Source organism: Ptychodera flava, chromosome 2, assembly GCF_041260155.1.
Source record: "Ptychodera flava strain L36383 chromosome 2, AS_Pfla_20210202, whole genome shotgun sequence".
NCBI classification, from domain to species: domain Eukaryota; kingdom Metazoa; phylum Hemichordata; class Enteropneusta; family Ptychoderidae; genus Ptychodera; species Ptychodera flava.
The window spans coordinates 42,966,127-42,988,644 of record NC_091929.1 but is presented as its reverse complement, the minus strand read 5'-3'; the positions used below and the strand labels follow the sequence as shown (position 1 = coordinate 42,988,644).

Below are 22,518 nucleotides of genomic sequence, written 5' to 3'. Positions count from 1 at the left end.
TTTCCCAGAAGCTGTCTGCTTATCTCATTGTATATCACAGTCAGTCATAATAACATCAACTCAAATGTAGCTGTGATATCGCAGCAGTGCTGGTGGTGGCTATCGAACGCGCTCAGGCGGTGACCCTTGACCTGAGCTCCTTCAATAGACGCCACTAGCACCGTTGCGATATCACCGCTACTCCAAATGCAGTGTAAAATGTGCTAACCATCTGAAGACTGGGCTGCAATCATTTCTGTTGTGAAGTTAGCTGCTGGGGAGATTACGGAAGCCATCAAGTGCCACAAGACAAAAACATTTATTGGTAAAAAATCAATGCATAGATTGTTAAATTACAAAATCACAAAAGTCAAGTAATTGTTAGATGTTAGGGACTACCTAATCTTTCGGGTAGCAGGTACACATAACATACAGATATATGCCCTGGGCGAGGAATATTGACAGAATCAAGTGTTAGCATTTCTATTTTGTATCTAGTGGGCTAAGAGCTACTATCAAGGTTCGGCGTTTAGGCAGAGGGGTAAGTGTATATTCTATTCTTACAATCCAACCCTTTCACTACAATGGTTTGGCCCAAATCCATTGTTGTCAACCATGATTGTGGACCAGTTTACTTGGAATCAGAGGTGAGCAGGTTAAACTGTATTCACTGATCTCTAAGACCAGTGCCATAGCATATTCACTTGGTTCCAACAAGAGATAGGTTGTCCAGCACCTAATGATCACTGGCTTAGTTGCTAAAACTTTTCTCAATGAAACTTTCAACCATTTGAAATTCAAAATGGCTGCCATCTCTGTGTTAGCTCTATGGGGAAAAATAAAATTTTCAAGTTTCGGAAAATGAAGACGGTGAAATTTTTTTCTTACTCATGAGTTTTAAAATGAGCCCCCACAAGTTGTATATCAGAAAGAATTGTAAAAATTTGAGAGTCAGAATATCTGTCCCCAAGATGCATTCTACCTTAATCCCTGATAATATGCAATGGTAAGAATACAATAGCACACAGCAAAGTTTGTGAAATGGTAAATTACTGGCTGCATATAATATATGCATGACATCACACAAGGTACCAGTGTCTGATTGGACAGATCAGTGTACAGTGGTTGTCCATGTGAATAACTCTTGGCACTGATATGGTCACTGGCGACAAATGATAATCAACTGAAAGGGCTGTTGATGACCTAGAGCCAAGGTCAGGTAATTGCCCAAAGTTTTGCTCCATCTTGTGAGGCCCAAAATGTGGGAACTGAACAGAATTCCCAAGGAATGGGGGGTCAGGATGGAATCCTAGGCCCCTGCTTGAGAGCACTTAAATTGTACATGTTCAAATTTAAACTTTTCTGGAACTGTCATATAATATAAATTGCATAATAAGTGTACATTATAAATAATTAATGTGTATATTGCATACAAATAATTTAATCCAAATATGGTCAAATGAGGTTCGTTTATATTGCAGCAGAGCAGTTGTTCCTAGCAGTAGTTATCAAATTGTTCATTTAACTCTATTGCTGTGAAAATAAATTGTTTTTACGAAAATAAAAAGTGATCAGAAAGATTAATTACGTTTATTTAACCCAATTATCAGGGTTGAACAATTGCAATATTTCTGCAAAAACAATGTCTGACTGACTTAGTATTAACTCTCTCAAACTTGACTACCAGTGCTGATAATACATGTGATTTTATAGTTTGAACTCTGACCCCTGGTGACCTTTGACATGTGTAGATTAAGCCCTGTACATGTCTAAAAGGATTAATCCAAGGAAGCACCATTGATTTTGTTCTTTCATTGTATGCAGAATTTCTACTCATATTTACTGTGCGTAATGAAGTTTTACAATGGCAGGTCAGGTTCTAACACAGACTGTTTCTCTAGGGTCTGTGGTCCTACACAAGATTCCCTGTACTTGGCAATATTTAGGATGACATCTCATAGATGTATGCTAAATGTTGTCAAAATGTTGTCTAATACGCTGAGGCAGTACTTGGTTGTATGTTCAACTTGCCTGGCAATGTTTTCCCAAGGCTATCACCTTGTCTTCTCAATTCAAATGTCTACTCAGCTCAACTGCTAAGGGAGAGATCTTTCAACATCCTTCTGCGTATCTTGGATTGTCTATATCTTGCATTGTCTACACATAAGAGTGTCTACACATCTGTAGTTCCGTTGTCTGCACATTATATGTGGATTAGCCTGTCCAAATATCCTGGGCTGGGTGCTGTATACTTTATATACATGCGTTTAGCCATCGCCATGGAAGACAAATCTTTTCTCAGTCAAACCTTTCAATACAGCATCTAACGTAAAAACTTTGATCATGATCTGATCCACTTCTGTGTGATGGCCGCCCTCATAGATGATTGCAAATTTAGGTCCTGACTCACTGTTACCGAGGTAAGTCATGTCAGAATATCCGGAGTACCATGGATAAATAGTCCACGGATTACTCCATGTTTTACATCCGTCATAGCTTAGCCGGATGGACATAAACTTCCGTAATGTATCACTGGCTGGGTTGGAAAATAGGGCCCATGTTTTGTTACCAGGGGCTCCATTGGGTGCTGGGAATGTTACGATGCTAGCCTATTGGAGGAAACAAAAAGGTCAAAGGTCAAACTGTGACATAATTATCAATGATATCATAAAAACATAAATATAAATGAGCTCAAACAGAAACTGAATTTTAATAATAGCTTCTTTATTGCATACTCATTTCCCTTGTGCTCATCATCAAAAGAATCAGTTTTCTCAAGAAAGCTGCAAGTTTCTATGCATGGCTGTATATATTTCATTTCCTAGGTAACACAAATGAAAACAGGCAGGAAGATGAGGCCTAAAGCTATTTCAATACGCATTTCCTGTGACATGCCTTTTGGAAATATATGACATCAAATGAGTATGCATATGTAAGCGCTATTTTTGTCCAAAAATTAAACTTGAACAAGGTATGTATGAGTACACTGATGTTGTTCTCCAGAAAATCTTCACACCAAACGGAAATCTTCCAGAAGTAGCCACCAGTAGGAAAACATAGTGTCAGACAGATGGCTTTCAATTTTTTATCCAAATGTTGTTGTGTTTGCTTATTGGCAAAAGAAAGTTCAGAGAAATGCTTCATCTCAGTGCTGTGAAGACATACAATGTATCTCTACAGAGTCCTGTACACAGAGGTGTGTATCATATGTTATAGCCCCAACAAGGGACTACTTGCCTGAGCATTTGCCTCACGTATTAAAAGATGGCAAACAGTCTCCTGCCTCAAGGATACATAGTCCCTTGTTGGTGCTACGATGTTTTAAGCACATGTCTCCCCTGCATAATTTTCACAATTTTCACATTTAGTTAGATTTATAAATGACAAGCATATGCATGATTACCGTGATAGACAAAAATCCAACAAAAAACAAACAAAACAAGGCAGTATTGCTTAAGGCAATGAGTACTTGGGCCGTGATAGAGTAATTTTGAGGACAATATATACAACTATTCAAATATGGTCTTGAATTTCCTCCTGTCAATTAGGCATTTGATTAACTGGTTATTAAACGAAGCAATGACATGACAACGGCAAAATATGTCTAGCAACTTTTGTGGAGTTTGAGGCAGGGGTTCTTTATTTATAGTGGAAATGCTTAAACTCCTTAAATATTCAAATTACAGCAAATTTCTTTTGTTCTCGATGGTAGATGTCTAATATTTAGATGGGCATATTTAGATTTTTACCCTATAGTTATCCCTATATACCAAAAGTCGGACATCCAGCTCAGCATTAGATATGTGCATAATTGATGAGGTACAATATGTGGTGTCATAAGGTGTCCCATCATACCATATATGAAGGGTGTAGCACTTGTGGTTACTGAGTTGTGGACAAATATATATATATTTGAGGTCAAAGGTCATTGAGGTCACGTGACATTTTGTCAAAATAATTGTATTGCTAAGTTATTCCTATATACCAAAAATCAGACCTCTAGCTCTATTGGCTCGCTCAAAATTAGATATGCGCATAATTAATGAGGTACAATATGTGGTGTCATAAGGTGTCTTATCATACCAAATATGAAGAATGTAGCACTTGTGGTTACTGAGTTGGGGACAAATATATATATTTGAGGTCAAAGGTCATTGAGGTCACCTCACATTTTGTCATAATTGTATTGCTAAGTTATTCCTATATACCAAAAATCAGACCTCTAGCTCTATTTTGTCGATCAAATTTCAGTAAATTTACCTTACCTAGATGAAATTTTGTCTATAGGCTGAAATTTCGCCGAAGTTTGACAAAATTGCATCGATTTTTCAGGTTCATATCCGACATTTTTGAGTTTTGAGTGCAGACAGAAATAAGTTTTGAGGCAACATGGCTGCGACCCCATGTTGACCCTACCTGCGTACGATGCTATGTGCTACAGCTAACACACAGCATCGCACGCAGGGCTAGCGATAGCCCCGCTCACCACAGCCCTGCAAAGACCCGTACGTAGAGTTGGTGACTTCAAATCCATTTTTGGACTTGACGTAAAAAGCCAAATTACTGCCGAAATTCAGCGTTCTTGGGCCCAAGTCGTATCCCTGCCTACCTCAGCTACTCGATCGCTTCCAAAAATGCCAGTCTTTTATTCTTTTTTCGTAAATAACCGTCGATGTCGGCAACTCTCTCGCTAGCCCTGCGTACGTACGCAGTGTACGCTGTGCATTCCCTGTGTGCGTTCCTAACACACAGCGTACACTGCGTACGTACGCAGGGCTAGCGAGAGAGTTGCCGACATCGACGGTTATTTACGAAAAAAGAATAAAAGACTGGAACGTAGAGTTCAGCTCGCTTAGAGTATCATAACATTCTTCGGCCTTCGTTTAGATCGACCCTAATTCTCCCATTTAGGAAATAAATACACAAGCTACCTTGACAAAACTTCGTGCACCATCGATCCAGGACCAAACGTACTACAAATCTGTCACGGTCTTGACGTCATCATTTCCTTACATGGTAATCGGCATGCCGTATTTTTTAGCAAAGGAGACACAGAATACGTCGGAGTATTCAGTTTCAAAACGTATTACATTGTGTGATGTTGTCAAAAAAGGTAATGTTACTGCAGTAGTATAAATTACAAAACACAAAAGTTCAAATCAGTTTATTTTGGACTGGCTTTACCCAACATTTCATATTGTTTCTTATGCCAGATTTGACCACGTGCTTACTGGCGACCCCTTTACATGCAAATTTTGTGTCAAATGGTGTGCTCTCCTGGAAAAACAAACGTACGATTTCTATATGAAGGAGGCGAAATTTGCCCTCAAAACTCGAAACCACCCCTTTATGGGGTGTACCTAGCTATTTTGAACGAGCTTCTCGAATCTGCAGCTCTATTTCGAAATGACGGTCTGGTTTTCTCAGCTCAAGGATAAGTGTTCTCCATCGCTGTGGGCATTACTATTCTCAACTGGGGGTGCAGTTTCCAGTCGTAATGTTTTTCATTGTATCCGGGATATAAAACCTTTCGTTTTCACAATTTTAGTTTGATTAAAACTAGTCCACATCTTGTCAGTGATTAAACATGTTTCAAGTTTAAATGTTAAATTCTGGTCTCGAGCCCTCTTGTTCGACCAAACTGAAATTACCCCTCCCACTTTGGCTCGTCCAGTGGGTGTAGCAAGGGTCGTGCCATCGCATAGGAAACGGAGGGTGCATTAATTGTTGCATTTCGATGCACATTTTGATTATATTCAGAAGATTTTGTGGCAAAAACTCAGATAGAGAAGCATTAATATTCACATCTCACTTATTCAAGACTGGCTGAGAGCAGCACTTCCATTCAGTTAACATCATTACGCCATTTATTATGCCAAGAAAGATGAAGCCAAGGCATTTTGCCCTCCCTGGTCTCAGCCAGAAATGGTTATACCTTACAGAGTTTTTTCCCACGGAATGAAAACAAATGTACTTGGGCTGAGGCCCAAGTACAATAAAACTTTTCTTCATTGAACAGCCCATGAATATATTTTTGAATCACTGTCATGCGGTTCAAAAATAGTTCTGGGTTAACAGTTACCTTTGAATCCAATGGAGGAGTGTCGTTCCATATATGATGAGTGTAATAAATACATATAACCAAATGTCATTAACCCTTTTAGAGCTGTAAATTTTACCACCTAAATTTTAGTGCAACATTTTACAAATTTTCATGAATTTTTCTGTAATTGTTTTTGTAATTTTGGAGCAAAAGGTTGTAACTTGTCATTGACTACAATTTTTTACCAAAATTTTGGGAAAAATCTGAAAAGAAATTGTCTTGATCTGAAAGAAAATTGTCTGCACTATATTTTATGAAGGCAACAAAAGTTGACTTTGGCTCTCAAAGGGTTAAAGCCACAGAAACTCATAATAATTTTACAACACCATTGTATCCACTGTGTTCCTTACCTGACAGCCTGGTGCCACCCTAGGCTTCAAAACTCTGTTCTGAATTTTATATCCTGGTTCTACAAGATTGGGAATAATTTCAGCTTTGCTAAATGTCATGCCACCATCATGACTGAACGCCTGAGCTCGCGACTGATGATGATCTAAAGTACGTATGCCCATTACGATGACTCCATCGTCTAGCTCGGCTACCTGAAAGTGTCATATTGATTCAAGAAATGGAAGCGATATAAGCAGTTATCAAAATATCCATTATCTCAATTAGCAATTATTTGAACTAGTCATCTGGGAACAATTACCTAGCATTGTGGCTCTGCTGTATTCAGTCATCTGTGAATTATTTATGGCACAGTAATTTCAATAACTATTCAAGAAATTTTGCAAATTTTAATGCAATTATTTCTTAATGCAATATTTGAATATTCAACAATATCTTTGTTTATTCTGTAGGTAAATTAGGTTTATATATCCTTTTAACTTTAATTGATAGAACATATGCCCTACTTTCTCTATTTCAATAATAAGTACATTTGTTCCACCCATCACTGAGATAACTGCCAAACACCATCACTAGGCAACTAGAGGCAGCCATCTTGTCACTTGTATAAAATGGCGATGAATATACAAATAAGTCAAAATCACATTGCCGAAAACCTGAAGCATTTTAAAATTATTTTATTAAAAACTTGCTTTTTCAGTTCAAGTTATTGAAAGGTTTACCCTGCCTGCCTAAACATTCCACTGTATTCTGGTTACTGTACAAATGTACAAATACAGTTCTTGCCTGCCATACATCTTCTTCCTCTGTCTATACCCCTTCATGCTATGAGGTGAGGGGGAGGTTGGGGTAGAGGTGGTTGGAAGTAGGTAGATGACTAGAGTACTGATAACATACACTGATGGTATTGCACGGTGATTAGGCAAAAAGAATAGTGCCAATCGCAAATGATGTAATTTTTTCTCTCATTACTATGCATAAATAGATATTTGTCTGTATTTTACTAATAAATGACAAAAATAAAACCTGCTAGTGCTATAACGGCTACTAAAAGTCATACTTATTCATATGAATTTATGGCTCAGACTACAAGCTGCAACAACAACACTGCATGCAATAACAAAATTTGTCTGAATTTTAGGCAGCATTGTCTGAAGTGGCACGTGCATGAAATCTGACAAAATCTGTGAAAACACACACATAGACACACAGTTTTTCATTTGGCCTTATCATACCGGGTAAATATTCACCAACAATGACAGAAGCATAAAGTATTCAATGTTGAGTTTTCAAGGACCATCTGACTAACCTGTGCTTCATTGGCAAATATTTTTCTTCCTTCTTCGTCTCTGGACCTTGGCAGTATTCCTCCCATCTGCCAGGTATCACCGCCATCATCGCTGTAAATAACGTTGCTGTAGTCGCTGTTGTTGAACAACTGTTTTGGACCAACTGTGCCAAAAAAGGCAAACACAGAGTCAGTGACATTGAGATACATCTTGAGGTTCTTCATCAAATCGTTTTATTAGTGTATCTGATTTCACGACGGGACAATAGCTACAAGTCTTGATGTTTTAATAATTTTTGTACCACAAAAAAAGGAGGAAATTTTCCCATATCCTTTTCCTGCAAAGTCAATATTTCACCGTCAGGTCAAGTTGGTTAAAACTGGTGAAACAAAACATGTCCCATATGATGCATTTTAACAAAGATTTTAATGTCCCTGAAGACAAAGATACTGTAAACATGATTTTTACCGACTAAAGCTGCTATAACATACTGTACCAAGCCAAGTGGGTCAAATACACATGCTTTTGGCTCAAAGCCGCTTTTTACTGACTTGGCTGATGGGAAAGTGATAGTGTCTGGCAGGAAAAGGGATACAGGGGTCAGTGAGGGAGATTGTACCTGGTGTTGTTCAGGTTTGCCTACATTGAACGCAACATTGGAACACAGCACTCATCACTGACAAATAGAAAATCAAACTTACCAAGACCACTCCAATCTTTCTGATAATGATTTCCGGGAATAAGTAGTCTTCCAGATTTCAACTGTATGCCATGGCCAGGGCCTGTACCAGATTAAAAGATGGAAAAAGTGGACAAATGAACAGCAATGTTAAATAAATACTATCTTAGATACATAAAATCCCAGACACTTTTAATGCAAAAGTAATCGTTTTCATGGCAAAAAGTTGTGTGTTCTTGAAACTAGCTAGACTTATACATCTTTTCAACTTTTCAGTGTTTTTGCTAAGGTTGGGGAACATTGGTAAATGATTTAGGAACCATGTAACATTTCTACTGTCCCTTAATCTGATTGCATTGATATACTTGATGGTGTAACCTTTTTAAAATTGATTGTATTTACCCAGCGTCTCTGATCACACTATTTGTGTGGATTTAGTCGCTTTACAAATGAATAAATTATTATTATTATTATTATTATTATTATTATTATTATTATTATTATTATTATTATACCAAGGGGAATACCGCTAAAAGACTGGGGAACCCCGGTAACATTTACGTGCCTTAACAAAAACAATGTTTCAGGCATTTCTGGTGTAAATATCTTTTGTAACCTAAAACTTTAATTTGGTTTCTGTAATCTCCATGTTTCACCTGTAGAAATCTGCCATATTTACAATATGTAAACCGCCTGACTTTTATGACTCATTTAGGTGGCAAAATCATATTTAAGGTATTAAGAATTAACATTACATCATATCCACATACTTATTATTATGTGAAAGACAAATTAACTTCTTTGCTTAGGACAAGATATAATAGCCTCCAAAGAAAAATGTACATGAATAAATTCTGTATACATTATAACAAAATATTTAAATGTGAATTTCAGAAATTGAGAGTTTTTGTTACAGTGACTGTGAGTTTATACTTTAAAATAGTCTATTCTTGCATAACGTATTTGTACATGTCTAAAATAATGATGAAAATGGGAAAGAACAAGAACTTCTGATGATGAATCATTGTTGGGAGGTGCAGTGGTTGGGAAAAACGTCTGGATACTTACCTGGAGCATAGGCTGAGGCTTTGGGGTTTTTGATGGTGTTGACAGTAGATTCTGTGATGTCACGCCATTTTGTCCACGTTTTACCAAAATCATGGCTCTATCAAATATACATTAAATGACATATATTAATTTACATATAACGTTCATTTCTTGTTAGAATAACAAATTACAATGACCAATTTATTGAAAATGTTTAGTTGTTTAATTTTTCATGAATTTTGTGGAAAGAATTGTATAGTTTTGTGAATCTTCCAGCTGTTATGTTAGTCCCTGCCGCTCATCCTGCCGTAATATGAAGTCCGTCAGTTTAATCTGTTCATCCCATAACACTGTACAGATGCCCAACTTCACCATAAAAAAAATGGGCACGGGACAAGTAGGGTTAAGTAAGGTAATAACAACGTCAATTCTCTTCTTGCACTGACTTCACAGATTAATTACAAATACATTTATTTTCAATCTTGATAAATGTATCAGCAAGATTGACAAATAGTTTAACCTCTGACTTGACCATGGTACAAACCCACATATGCAAAGGCCCATAGAATTTCCTGTATTGCAACACATGGGTTTGTTTATACCGCCATCATGTGATCTCTTGCGCATACTTGTGTGTAGAACACATCGGTAATTTCAATTCTGTAGTAGAACCATTCAGTGCCCATGCTAAGCTGTATGTTTGTATGCATTCCAGTGTTCTTAAGATGTGCCATTAAGGATGATATAGAACAGATACACGTATATACTGAATAGATACCGGTATATTGAAAGATATATATATATATATATATATATATATATATATATATATATATATATATATATATATATATATATATATATATATATATTGAATAGATGAAAAGATATACATGTACAAGTACTGTACTAATATACTGAACGGATATACATGTACTGGGCTGATATACGGTACATGTACTGAACAGATATTGAACAGATATACATTGAATATAAATAACCAATCACTTACAAAGTTTTATTCAGTAGGATTTCTCAATGTTTAATCTAATTTTAGATTACGATCACACGACTCACTTTGACAACTGCAACTTGTACATGATGCTCTCCGTCTCTCACCATTTGTCTTTCAGAAAGAGTGCTTTCAATGATTAAGAAAATCAGCACTACGGTGTTTCTTATCTTATCGTAGACTGCAGTGGGACTCATCGTCCTGAAAAAAATTAATGTAAGTAATAAATGAGAGATAATCAGTAAACATGAACTTGAATGATAGCAATCTATGATGTCATTAATGAAACAATTCACTATTGTCAATTACTGCAGTCATTGTTGTCACTGAAAGCTGTGAGCAATGAAAACAATATCATCAATGAATGCGGTCAATGATGTTATGAAGACAGGTAAAATCAACAAGGAAAGTCATTGATGATGTTGCAAAGTCATTGATGCAATCAATGAAGACCCGTAATATCATCAATGAAAAGATTCAATGATGTCATAGATGAAATGTTATAAAGGTAGTCATTGATGCAATCAATGATGACATATCATCAATGAAAACAATTTTATAGGCACTGTCAATGATGAAGTCAATCAAAACAGGTAGCATCATCAATGAAAGCATTAAATGTCATCAATGAAAGCTCTTAATGATATTATAAATGCAGTCATTGATGTAATCAATGAAGATGCATATCATATATAAAACCATTAATAGATGTAACCAATGCAAGCCCTCAATGTAGTCAATGAAAACCCTAAATGTTACAGATACTATTAATGATGCAGTTGAGCGACAGGTAGGACCATCAATGACAATATTCAATGATGTCATCAACGAAAGCCCTAAATGAAAGCCCCTCCATGATGTCAAAAATGAAAGTCCTCAATGATGTTGCAGACACCGTCAATGATGCAGTCAATCAAAACAGGTGACATAATCAATGAAAGCATTAAATGACATTATCAATGAAAGCTGTCACTGATGTGGCAGACACGGTCACTGATGCAGTCAATCAACAGAGATAGCATCATCAATGAAAGCAGACAATGTCATCAATGAAAGTAACAAATATCATTGAGGAAGCTGTTGGTGTCATCAATGAAAACAGTTCATATTATCAATGACAGCAGTCATTGATGTTGTCAAAGAAGCTTGTCAACGGCAACTTTGATATCAACAATCTGTGACTTCATGCTAGCGGTCATTGTTTGTAACCTCAATGAGAAACAGACAACGGCAAGATGGAATGTCAATGTTATAAATAAATGTTGTCAATGAGGTGTCAATGATCTTGGTTTCGAAAGAGAATGTTGAAGGTTTGTTCGTGAAACGTTTGAGCAAAAGAAATCTTTCATATTTTGAGGCACGAACTACCTTTAAAAGGATATGATAGCTGTTTGATGGTTTGGTATCTCTCACCTCATTGCTGGTATTTGCACAACTATTTTACTGTCTTCCCAAACTATTGAGTTGTTGGCGAGCAGAGATCCTCTCTTTGAAATAATCGCCATGTGTCCAAAGTCTGCAACCATCGTCCTGGCTTCACAAAACACCAGGAATTTTCCATCATGAAAAATCATGGCTGGGATCCTGGGAAGAAACAGGTAGCTCAATTTATTTGAAAAACCCCACATAATATTTGGCACATTGTCTAAATAAAGAATCAATAAAACCAATTTTAGCAACATTAATGGGGAAAATTCCTTAAAATGCCTGTAACAGCTATATTATGGTATTCGTGACCACATTATTATATGACCTATATTTGATATACATGTATATGTTTGCTCTCATCTGTTTCAACTACTACTGAGTTTCATTTACTTCCACTGTCTGTTTTGTTTACATCAATGCCATCTGAAGGCAGAGACAGTACTTGCCTTGCTTATCAACTTTTCATGAAATGTTACATGCGAAACTTTTTCTGGGTTCAAAGAATTACGTCACATGTACTTGTTGATGCCGATCGTTGATTTTCAAAGTGATACAGTACTGATATTCAAAAATGCAAACTGCTTAACTGTATAGAGCCATGACAAGCAAAAGGTAAACACGGCTAAGGTAGGATTCTTTCATTTATAATTACAGTGAAACCTGTCAAAACCAAACCCTGTCTAAACTGGAAACCTGTCTAAACCAAACCCTTTTCCAAGTCCCATTCCAACAGAACTCTATGTTAAAAGGACCTCTATAAACCGAACACCTCTCCAAACTGAACAATTTTATCCGTCCCTGAAGGGTTTGGTTTAGACAGGCTTTACTGTATATGCAAATTTACAGTGACTTGGTAACTCAACTGACACGTCACCGCTCATCAAAATTCTCATTGACAGTTAACACTCTCTGCTTAAGGTCAGTTCAGGTCACTAGAATCTAAAAACTGCCACTAGGCCATATTTATCATCTCTTACTGTCATTCTAGTCTGGTTAATGATTACTCTATGATATTACGTGGCAATGGATATTTGTGAACAGGAAAGGGATATGCTTTCAACAGAACCATTCAACTGATGTGTTGACAAGGAGCAATTTTCTTTACACTTTATGCATCAGTGATAGTTTATAAAGTCTAGCAATTTACAGGAAACTGGATGGTCTTCTCTTATCATTTGAACTAAAACACAATATTGCATTTCCTATAAAACTTGAAATATTTGAAATGCTATGAATTACTGACTCAAATTATAAATATTTGATAATTGATTCCTTGAACATGGACAAGAAATCAAGTTTAAACTTGATTTTTAAATTGTGTTTTCATTTTTAAACAGTGTTAAGTTTTGACACTGTCACTTGATATCAAACGGTTACATTGTATCATCACTTGATCAAATGGTTACATTGTATCATCATGGTTGCCACATCACTGTGTAGCCTGTTGCAACATAATTATCACTGCAGTGTTCGAAATAATCGGTGGCAATGGTGGCATTTGCCACCAAAAACTGTCAATCTGCCACCAAATTTTTTTTCTGGTGGTATTTTTCTGCCACTAAATTTTGGGTCTCATGTCATCGATCCTGTACGGCTTGAATGAAGGAACACTGAAGGAACACGCGTTGTCAGACGGCGGAAGAAAAAACTCATTAGCAAAAAAACCCGAACTAATTGCGACATTTTGGCATGAATGAAAACATAGCGTGAATCCAAACTTGTGATTGGCTAATCTCCATATCGATGACAGCAGCTTTTGTACACTTGACATGTTGTTGCCCTCTGTGATAGCCGCATATGCAGTCATACGGCACAAGATAAAAGCATGTTGTGACATTTTGAAAACAAGCCAAACTGCAGCCTGCATGAATTAATAAATAATAACAAATACTTGCAATTCATTAGCCAGTACAGGGCTCCAAAATTCCTATCGCCCGACGCCCGTGGCTAGCGAATTTTGCGTTCGGGCAAGTAAAATCAATATGCTTCCCGTCCGACGGGCAAGTGCACCAGCGGTTGAATTAACTAAGCTCTGGACAATTCGACCTTGAAAATGTATTTCATTATACAATCATTGTAAGTCCTTCAACTCTCAGAAGTTTTTCCTGGAAACCCATGAAGATCCGCCCGACATCGCAAAATAATCGTTCTTGCTGTTGTAAAACACAAAAAGTCGTAAAAATAGAGTTTTGCGACATGTTCTCTCCGACGACACGGAGTGAATTCACTGTTTTGTATGTGTATGCCGTAAAGTGGTATGCTCTTGACAGTAGTTGCCATTCTTTTTGTGCCAAGTGTATGAGTCGTATGACAATCGATCGGCTTCACACGATAGTGTAATTGCACCATGTGCTTGGTAAATGGATGTAAACTTATTCGAAGCCATTGATCTCGGCAATGCTTACTGTTCAACGTAAATCACTCAGTCGACCAAGGCGGCCTAGTGCGTGAGATGCAGACAGTTTCAAATTACGTGACCTTGGTTGTTAGGGATCGGCTCTCACTTACAGAAAACAAATCTGCACTGAGGAGTAATGAAAACGAAACTTGAATCTTATCTGCTCTCTTGACGAATACATTTACCAAAATAAATCTTTGAAAGACTGCTGTGTTAGATGAGCAAACATGTAAACAGGTAAAAGGGTTGCAGATGTACATGTGCGTATGCATTGGCCAGATAAACACTGTAGCAGAGCAGTTGTTTGTGATCTCAGCTTGATAATAAAGAGCAGCAGCCAGCCATGCACATTGTAAATCACACAATCTTATTACTCTTATGCAAAGATTTTAATTTGGATTAGGTTGTGGAAAAATTCCAAATTCAAAGATGTTTTCTAGATGGCCTAATCTACAGAAAAGACTAAAGTATTCTCACATTTCTTCTGCGACATTTCAGATTTGGTAATAGTCCTTCATTTTAACAAGATGTAGTTCATGTTTGAATCTGTTTTTTCCCCCTTTGAATTCACTTCATATGGCCAAACTCTTGCTCTCTGTTACAAATTACTGGTACAGTTATTAAAAATTTAGGGCAAGTAATTTTTCCTCTCGGCCAAGTAAAAATGAAATTCACGTGTCCCACGGTTAGTAAGTTTGAAAAAAATTTTTTCGAGGCCTGCACTATGGGTTGACTTTTTGTAACGTGTACTCACCATATTTTCAAGAATTTATAAATTAGAATGAGTATGTGGCAATGACAAAATGTTGTATTATACCAATCACATGATGTGTTAAACTGCCACCAGATTTTTCATAATTGCCACCTGATTTTATATCCGGTGGCAAACTTTTGCCACAAGAAATAAAAAAGTATTTCTATCCCTGTCACTGTCACAAAGTATTTTGTTGCCATGCTAGTTAGTGGCTGTATTGTTGCAATATGGCTCCAAGTTTCATTACGGATGTCACATGTATTGAGTTGTCACTGTGTATTTGGAGGTTAAATTGCCTCACTGAGACTGTCACAATATATGAAGTAGACACAGCTGAGTAGCCACACTGTTTCATATACATACTTGTCACAATGTGTCAAGTGGTAATTGCTACATATTGTTTACATTCTTTCATTATGGTTGTCACAATATATCAAGCAGTTACTGCTACACTATGGCTACATTTTTTCAACATAAATAGTTGTCATTGCTATTGAGTGGCTACATGTGTTATTATGGTTGTTTTGAATAGTAACTGCCCATCTAATGGCTACATCCAAATTACTATTATGATAATAACATTTATTCAGTAATATAGGCCACCGGCCTGTTTACATAACATGAAAAGTAAATACAAGTGAATACATGTGTGGGGCTAATACATAGTTAAACCATCTCAAGAAGTAGCTATTGGTGTCCTGCTGTATCTAGTACAGTGGTGTTGGTGCTATCGTTGTCACGCAGAATTGTGTGACTTCAGTAATTAAATCAAGTAGCTACACTGCATAATACCCTTTGTCACAATGTATTGATGGAAACTGTACAGTCAAGGATTTACATTAGTGTAGCAAGGATTCACATTCGTGTAATATTTCATGCATTGTCACAGGACACTTTATTTCTTTGATCAATATTGTACAGACAATGGTTATAGACTTCATTTCACCATTTTGAATGAATGGTGGTCCTTCTCGGTCTAAATGATCTACGCTTCTGATTTGGAATTGTAGAACTAGTAGCACTGTGTCTACTAAGTATAAAATAAATTATTTCATGGCATAACTATGTTTATAGCTTTAAGCAGAGTAGGGTTTCTTCAGATGGTTTAAATTATTGATGAGATGTGGTCCTCTTTTCGTCTTTGAGGTCATCAAGCTAGGGCATCTTACAAGGGGCTGTTAGCCTTGACCTGATTAAAATGAACTTGGCAGTTTTTGATGTGTTGACAGCACACTGAATATTGTACTTTCATTTCTAACAGTCCAAGTAAAAGAACCGATGCCCCCAAGTTGCTGATTCTAAGGATTACTGTGTTTCTAAGATTAACTAGAAACTGACAGAAACTTACAAAAAAAAAGTTTCACTGACCTGGCAACCGAATAACCTTGTTCATTCCCAGAGAACACATCTGTAACAGTAAAACAAAAATGCTCTTTAAATTTACTCCTTTCACACCAGATGACCTTTGACCTTGACATCTCAAATGTCTCTGCTCTTGCCAATGGTACTAGTATCTACTCTTATATAGACTGTTTAGTGATTTTGGTAGTATTCTTCTTGTGTCCTCAAATGTCAGCATCCTTGCCATCACAATACCTACTCGCAGACAATCTCTCACACTTTACTTGGCAGGTTCAGGAACACAAGCAATTTCCATATTGACCTTAGCAGCAAATAAGTCTACATTTATGAAGTTTATTGCTGTGGTTCATGTTCAGATGCAACAGTACAGGTTTTATGGTGGAAACTTGAAGAGCTTGAAGGGATAAACACTGAAATTCAAGATTTATGAGGTCTGATTTCAGAGGGTAATGGGACAGTTTTAATGACTTGCACTTGTCATATGATCTGACTGACCCAGTAATCACATGACCATATGAGCTTTGGTATAAGCAGATAGCTTTAATACTTTCCTGCATTATCCATCTATCTGTTTACATGTACCTATCCCTCTCTGTTTACCGTATATCTATCCTCTCTCTCTCTCTCTCTCTCTCTCTCTCTCTCTCTCTCTCTCTCTCTCTCTCTCTCTCTCTCTCTATATATATATATATACGTGTGTGTTGTGTACCTTTGTGTCTATAGTACCAGTATGTATCTTTGTATCTATAGTACCAGTATGTATTTCGGTGTCTATAGTACCACTACCAGTATGTATCTTTAAGTCTATAGTACCAGTATGTTTCTTTCTGTCTATAGTACTAGTATGTATCTTTCTGTCTATAGTACCAGTATGTATTTCAGTGTCCATAGTACCACTACCAGTATGTACCTTTATGTCTATAGTACCAGTATCTTTTATGTCTATAGTACCAGTATGTATCTTTCTGTGTCTATAGCCCTCTACCAATGTATCTTTATGTGTCTATAGTACCAGTATGTATCTTTCTGTGTCTATAGACCTCTACCAATATGTACATGTATCTTTATGTGTCTATAATGCCTAGTATCTTTCTGTGTCTATAGTACCAGTATGTATCTTTATGTGTCTGTACAGTAAATACCAGTATGTATCTTTCTGTCTATCTACCATATGTCTATCAATATGTCAGTAGCTACTTAACCCATGCTTTCCATCCTACACTAATCACAAAGAAAGGAAAATTGCCATGGAAACATGTCAGCAACTTACTCATCAATTCAGAGACGTGCACATTCTTGTCATTCCATGGCACTGGTAGTTTGTAGTTTGCCTCATTTGCTGCCACTTTTCTCAAAGGCGAATCTTGCATTTGCCGCGGTGGATTTGCCTGTATCGCTATTGGTGCTTTAAAAGGATCATTCTGTCTCCGTAGTTTGTGTTTTTGCATAGCAACAATAGGTCCCATTGGACCATGGAAATGATTGTCTGTATCAAAGTGATTTGGTTCTGATTTTGGAAACCAGTAGAGTTTTACAAGAATGAAAAATAGCACACAGCTGACAAAGAGTGCCAACTTTTTGGGTTTAACTATTATCTTCATATTTCTTCACAGACTTTTTTTCCCTCCATTGACTTAACAAAATCAAAATCGGCTGTAGCTCTCTCAAAGATTTGTCATAATTCTATGACAAATGTTGGATGTCGTTAAAGAAATCCTTCAGTCTTTGAAGGTAGTATGTACCATCATTACTAAAGTGTGTACCAGTGGGCATTCATACAAATGGTGACACGCTACTGGATACAATATATGCTGTACTTCAGCTTTTAAACCACATTTTATCTGCGGTCGGAACCTGTGATGTTAAAACAGGATTTCCTTGAAGGCGATGTTTCCCTGTAAGACAAGATGAGAGAAAATCTTGAAATATGGGACTACACTAGACCTGTTGTGGAAGTTACACAACCATTCAAAATTTGAATTGGTATTGACATGTTAAATTATAGTATGGTCTTTCAAGACTACCGGTCTTGGTTGACAGAGGAAAAAGAAACAATCTTGTTTTGACAAAAGCAGAAATGGATAAATCCTTAGTCTAGAACCACCCCTCTTGGGTTACGGAGTACAATACACTCCCACTGAAACCTACATCAGTGGGTAGCTAACACACACCATAAGTAAGGAGAGGTCCTACAGTGCGTTTCACATAGGTACCGCAACTCAGCGTATGAGACGAACAAATTTCATGAACAAAATACATGATTAGCTTGGGTATCACGACACATTTCAAAGCTACCGACTCATCGATTGATTACAGTAAACCAGCATAGGACCGCCGCAGTCTAGACTGAGAGATACAATTGATCTACATTGTAACTGGGTTTTTTTTACAATTTCAGCTAAGAGTTCAAGAGGTGAAGTTATTCTCAACAGAAACTAACTAAAAAGACACACATTGTAGATAAAGTGTATCTCTCAGTCTAGACAGAGCGGCTGCCCCATAATGAGACGGGGACTTTTAAATGTGTCGTGATAACCAAGCTAATCGTTTGTTTTGTACGTGGATTGTGTCCGTCTCATACGCTGAGTTGCGGTACCTAGGTGAAACGCACTGTAGATGTGGGTGGATGTGCACTTAATTGAAGTCACAGATGGAGATAGTGTTTTCTACAATACAGTGTACTCAAAGGATTTGATAAATCCTTTGAGTACACTTTATTGTAGAAACCACCATTGCCATCAGTGACTTCAATAAAGTCAGCATTCACCTACCTGAAATGCTGTGCAAACGTGTTTTGGCTAATAAAAGCTTTCTATCAAAAGCACAAAGTAATAATTGTATTGCGATGGATCAACATAACCACATCGATTCGAGCTTTAATGTTTAATGTTTAATGTTTAATATATTTCTATAGCGCTTTTTCTACAATAAAATATTCAAAAGCGCTTTACATCAAGTAAAACAATAAAAAGTATTGCATTCAATAAAAATACAAAACAAGATTTAAACAAAAATCTCATAAAATGTCCAATAATAATAAAAATTAATCAGTGCAGTTGATAAAATTGTTTAAAAAGAAAAGTTTTTAATTTTGATTTAAAAGGTTGAATTTCTGTTATGCACTTTAATTCAAGTGGGAGTGAGTTCCAACCTTGGACCACAGACTGCAAATGCACGATCATTGTACTTGTTGAAAGATCTTGGTACTACAAGATTCATACCGGAATTTATCCGCAGATTATACCTATTAACGCTGACTTTTTCTACCAAGTCACAAATATACTGTGGTGCCATACCATTTAGAGCCTTAAAGACCTGCAAGATAATTTTGAAATTAACCTGGCCTTTACTGGAAGCCAGTGTAGTTGGATCAGTGAGTCAGTCACACCATCATACTTTCTCAGATGCATTACCACTCTTGCTGCATCATCTTGGACACGCTGTAATTTATTAAAATGCTGATTTGGCATGCCATATAAGATTGAATTGGTGTAGTCGAGGTGGGAGCTAATGAGAGCGTGAACAAGAATTCCAGTAGTGTCTTTATTCAAATAATGACGAATACGTCGGAGGTTGTATAAGCTGTGACTGGCTTTTTTACAAATCTGGTTGACATGGTGCTCCATCGACAAGGTCGAATCAAGATATCCTCCTAAATTACGAACCTTGTTAACAATTTGATTCTGTCATTACCAATTGAACATATTCACAAGTTACATTGTAATTTGGCGAGCTGTTGTTGGTACCAAAAATCACAACTTCTGTTTTGTTGTCATTAAGTTTCAACCTATGTTCCAACATCCAATTTTGAATATCACAAACACAGTTTTGTACACATTCAAGTGCTGTGGTCTCATCATCAGCTCTCGGTGCAAACACTTTCAGGAGCTGTGTATCGTCTAGCTTTGGGGCCAGTTGGTCATTTTCACATATTTGTTACAGACTAGGGAGTAAACAAAACCTGTTCACTCTGAAGTATGTTGTCTGCCAACATCATAGTTCCGCTGTTTCAGTGTGTGAACAGGTGGACAGGCAGTGGGGGAAATTTCATACTATGGCTCAGGGTTCAACTTGAAAAGGCCCAATGGGCAAGCAAGAGGTAGGATTCAACTGTTTTTGTAGAGTTTGCCAATCAATGAATGGGTCAGAGGAAAAGATATCAATCAGAGTGAGAACTTTGAAGTGGGAAGAAACCAGAGGGAAGTTTTTGTGAGGAGACGGAAAAGTAGGGATACTTACTGGCCAGAGTGAGGAGAGGGGAAAAAGAGGGGACATTTTCAAATCATAGTGGGAGGGCATTTACCAACAACAATTACTTTATGATAAAATTTAAATTTTCTCCAATATATTTCTACGGCTTCAATTTCTCATAATCAGCTTGCTGGCTGCCCCTGTTTTACATGACAAACTCTGGCCCTAAAAGGACCAGTAGCTGTACCTTATGATTTTTCCCCCACCATCTTTGTTTTGAATGTTACTTGCAAGTTGTCTACTCCCCAAACATTTACTATTTAGCTTGTCAATGTAGCATGTATACTGTAAAATGCATTGTAATTGTTTACATTTTGGGTCAACTTGAAAAGGCCCAATGGGGTGAGTAGGAGGTATGATTCGGTTATTTTCTAGAGTTTGACATCAGAGTGGGAATTTGAAGCGGAATTTCTATGGACTGTCTACAAAAAGCAAATTCACTTGTCAACAACAACAATGCAATTTAGGCCGAGTTGACAAGCTGAACACTATGTGTCTCAACGTGCTTTGGGGATTAGTGTAAAACCCATCGAAAGTTTTAGGCACTGGTCCTTTAAAGTTTAATGCTTGAGACTATGAACGCTCTTGGTTGGAATCACACCATTATTCCTCGAAGTAGAACAAGAACCGAATTCTTATAGAACGCAATCAACCCTGTTTGCTTTGAACCTTTCTGGTGTTATTACGTGGTGCTAAAGAAAGCCATGTATTGCCGAGAAGGCACACACTTGGCAACAAGTCCCAGCTTCCGAACTTGGCAACGAATCTTATCCTGAAAATGAAATTGTAATTCACTCAAACTATGACAACACTGACTGGCAACGAAATCTTTCGACTGTCCATAAATACTCTCAAGGATATTCTTGTGCAACGTCTATTGACGGCCTGAACGGGACTTTGCCTACATAAAGAACAGTTACGAAACTGTATCATCCACTTTCACGACCGGTCATTCGGCATGTTTGTGCTTGATTGGCGAGGTCTGAGCCCGGGGGTCTGAGGTGCGCGACAGTGATGTCACCAGTCGACGAGTTACGCTGCACCGCCGTAAAGCGGGATAACACAGCGCGAATTGTGTGTTTGGATGTGTTACATCAAATATCACGTCTTACCTGTGTCAGTTGACACGAAAGTCTCCTTCGTGGGAGACTTCACGCCGAATTCTTTGTGGTTGTATTCCTGGGATGGGTTGTCGAGCTGAGCAACCGAGCAACCTGTGGTACGTCGCACACCAAATCAAAACTTACGACTAGACCCCTTAACTTTGTGGTTATCAATATACACAAGAAGGTTGCCACGTATTCAGATAGAAGTCAGTTTTGAAAGGATTCGATCTGTTGCATACGTGATCGATGGGAAACCACATTATGTATATCAATACGTGTCTTGTAAAGGAAACACGCCTGGCTTTCTGTGTTAAAAATTGCAAATACCAGAAACGTGTCCTGCGCCTGTCCGTACACCATGACGCGGTTTATAGCGGTTTAGCCTACAGCGGTTGTGTGTACATATGTACAGAAGTCTATGGGGGGGGGGGGGGGGGGGCGCATAGATAGACGCAGAGCGGAATAGACCACAGGTGATTGTTGGTTTACTGATAAATGCGAAATAGAGAGCGGACTGGTCAAACCGTTATCAAAATTGTACACAGCAAGCCCATGGAAGTGTGGACCCCCCCTCCCCCGGGAGCTGCATTGCAGCCAAGCAGCAACATTTCACTGGAATTTCGTAAAGTTCCTAAAGAGACGTGAATTTCAAGAAAGTAAAAATAAAATGTTACGGAATAGTTTGTTTTTGTTTGTTTGTTATAAAGGGTACTTCAATCATACACACAAGGCTTGAAGTTTAGTCATAAAGATTTGTTCAGT

At 37.4% G+C, this 22,518-nt stretch overlaps 1 protein-coding gene across 1 annotated transcript; it reads right to left on the bottom strand.

The window, feature by feature from the left end:
* Window positions 1-274: 274 nt before the first annotated feature.
* On the bottom strand, window positions 275-21,905 carry LOC139121509 (sialidase-2-like). The gene is made up of 10 exons (XM_070686423.1): window positions 21,763-21,905; window positions 17,670-18,294; window positions 16,406-16,445; window positions 11,871-12,041; window positions 10,523-10,658; window positions 9,467-9,563; window positions 8,421-8,501; window positions 7,740-7,882; window positions 6,433-6,624; window positions 275-2,588 (listed from the first exon to the last, which is right to left on the bottom strand). The coding sequence occupies exons 2-10, from the start codon at window positions 17,998-18,000 to the stop codon at window positions 2,247-2,249; spliced, it is 1,533 nt and encodes a 510-aa protein (XP_070542524.1). The 5' UTR covers window positions 18,001-18,294; window positions 21,763-21,905; the 3' UTR covers window positions 275-2,246.
* Between the last annotated feature and the right edge of the window lie 613 nt (window positions 21,906-22,518).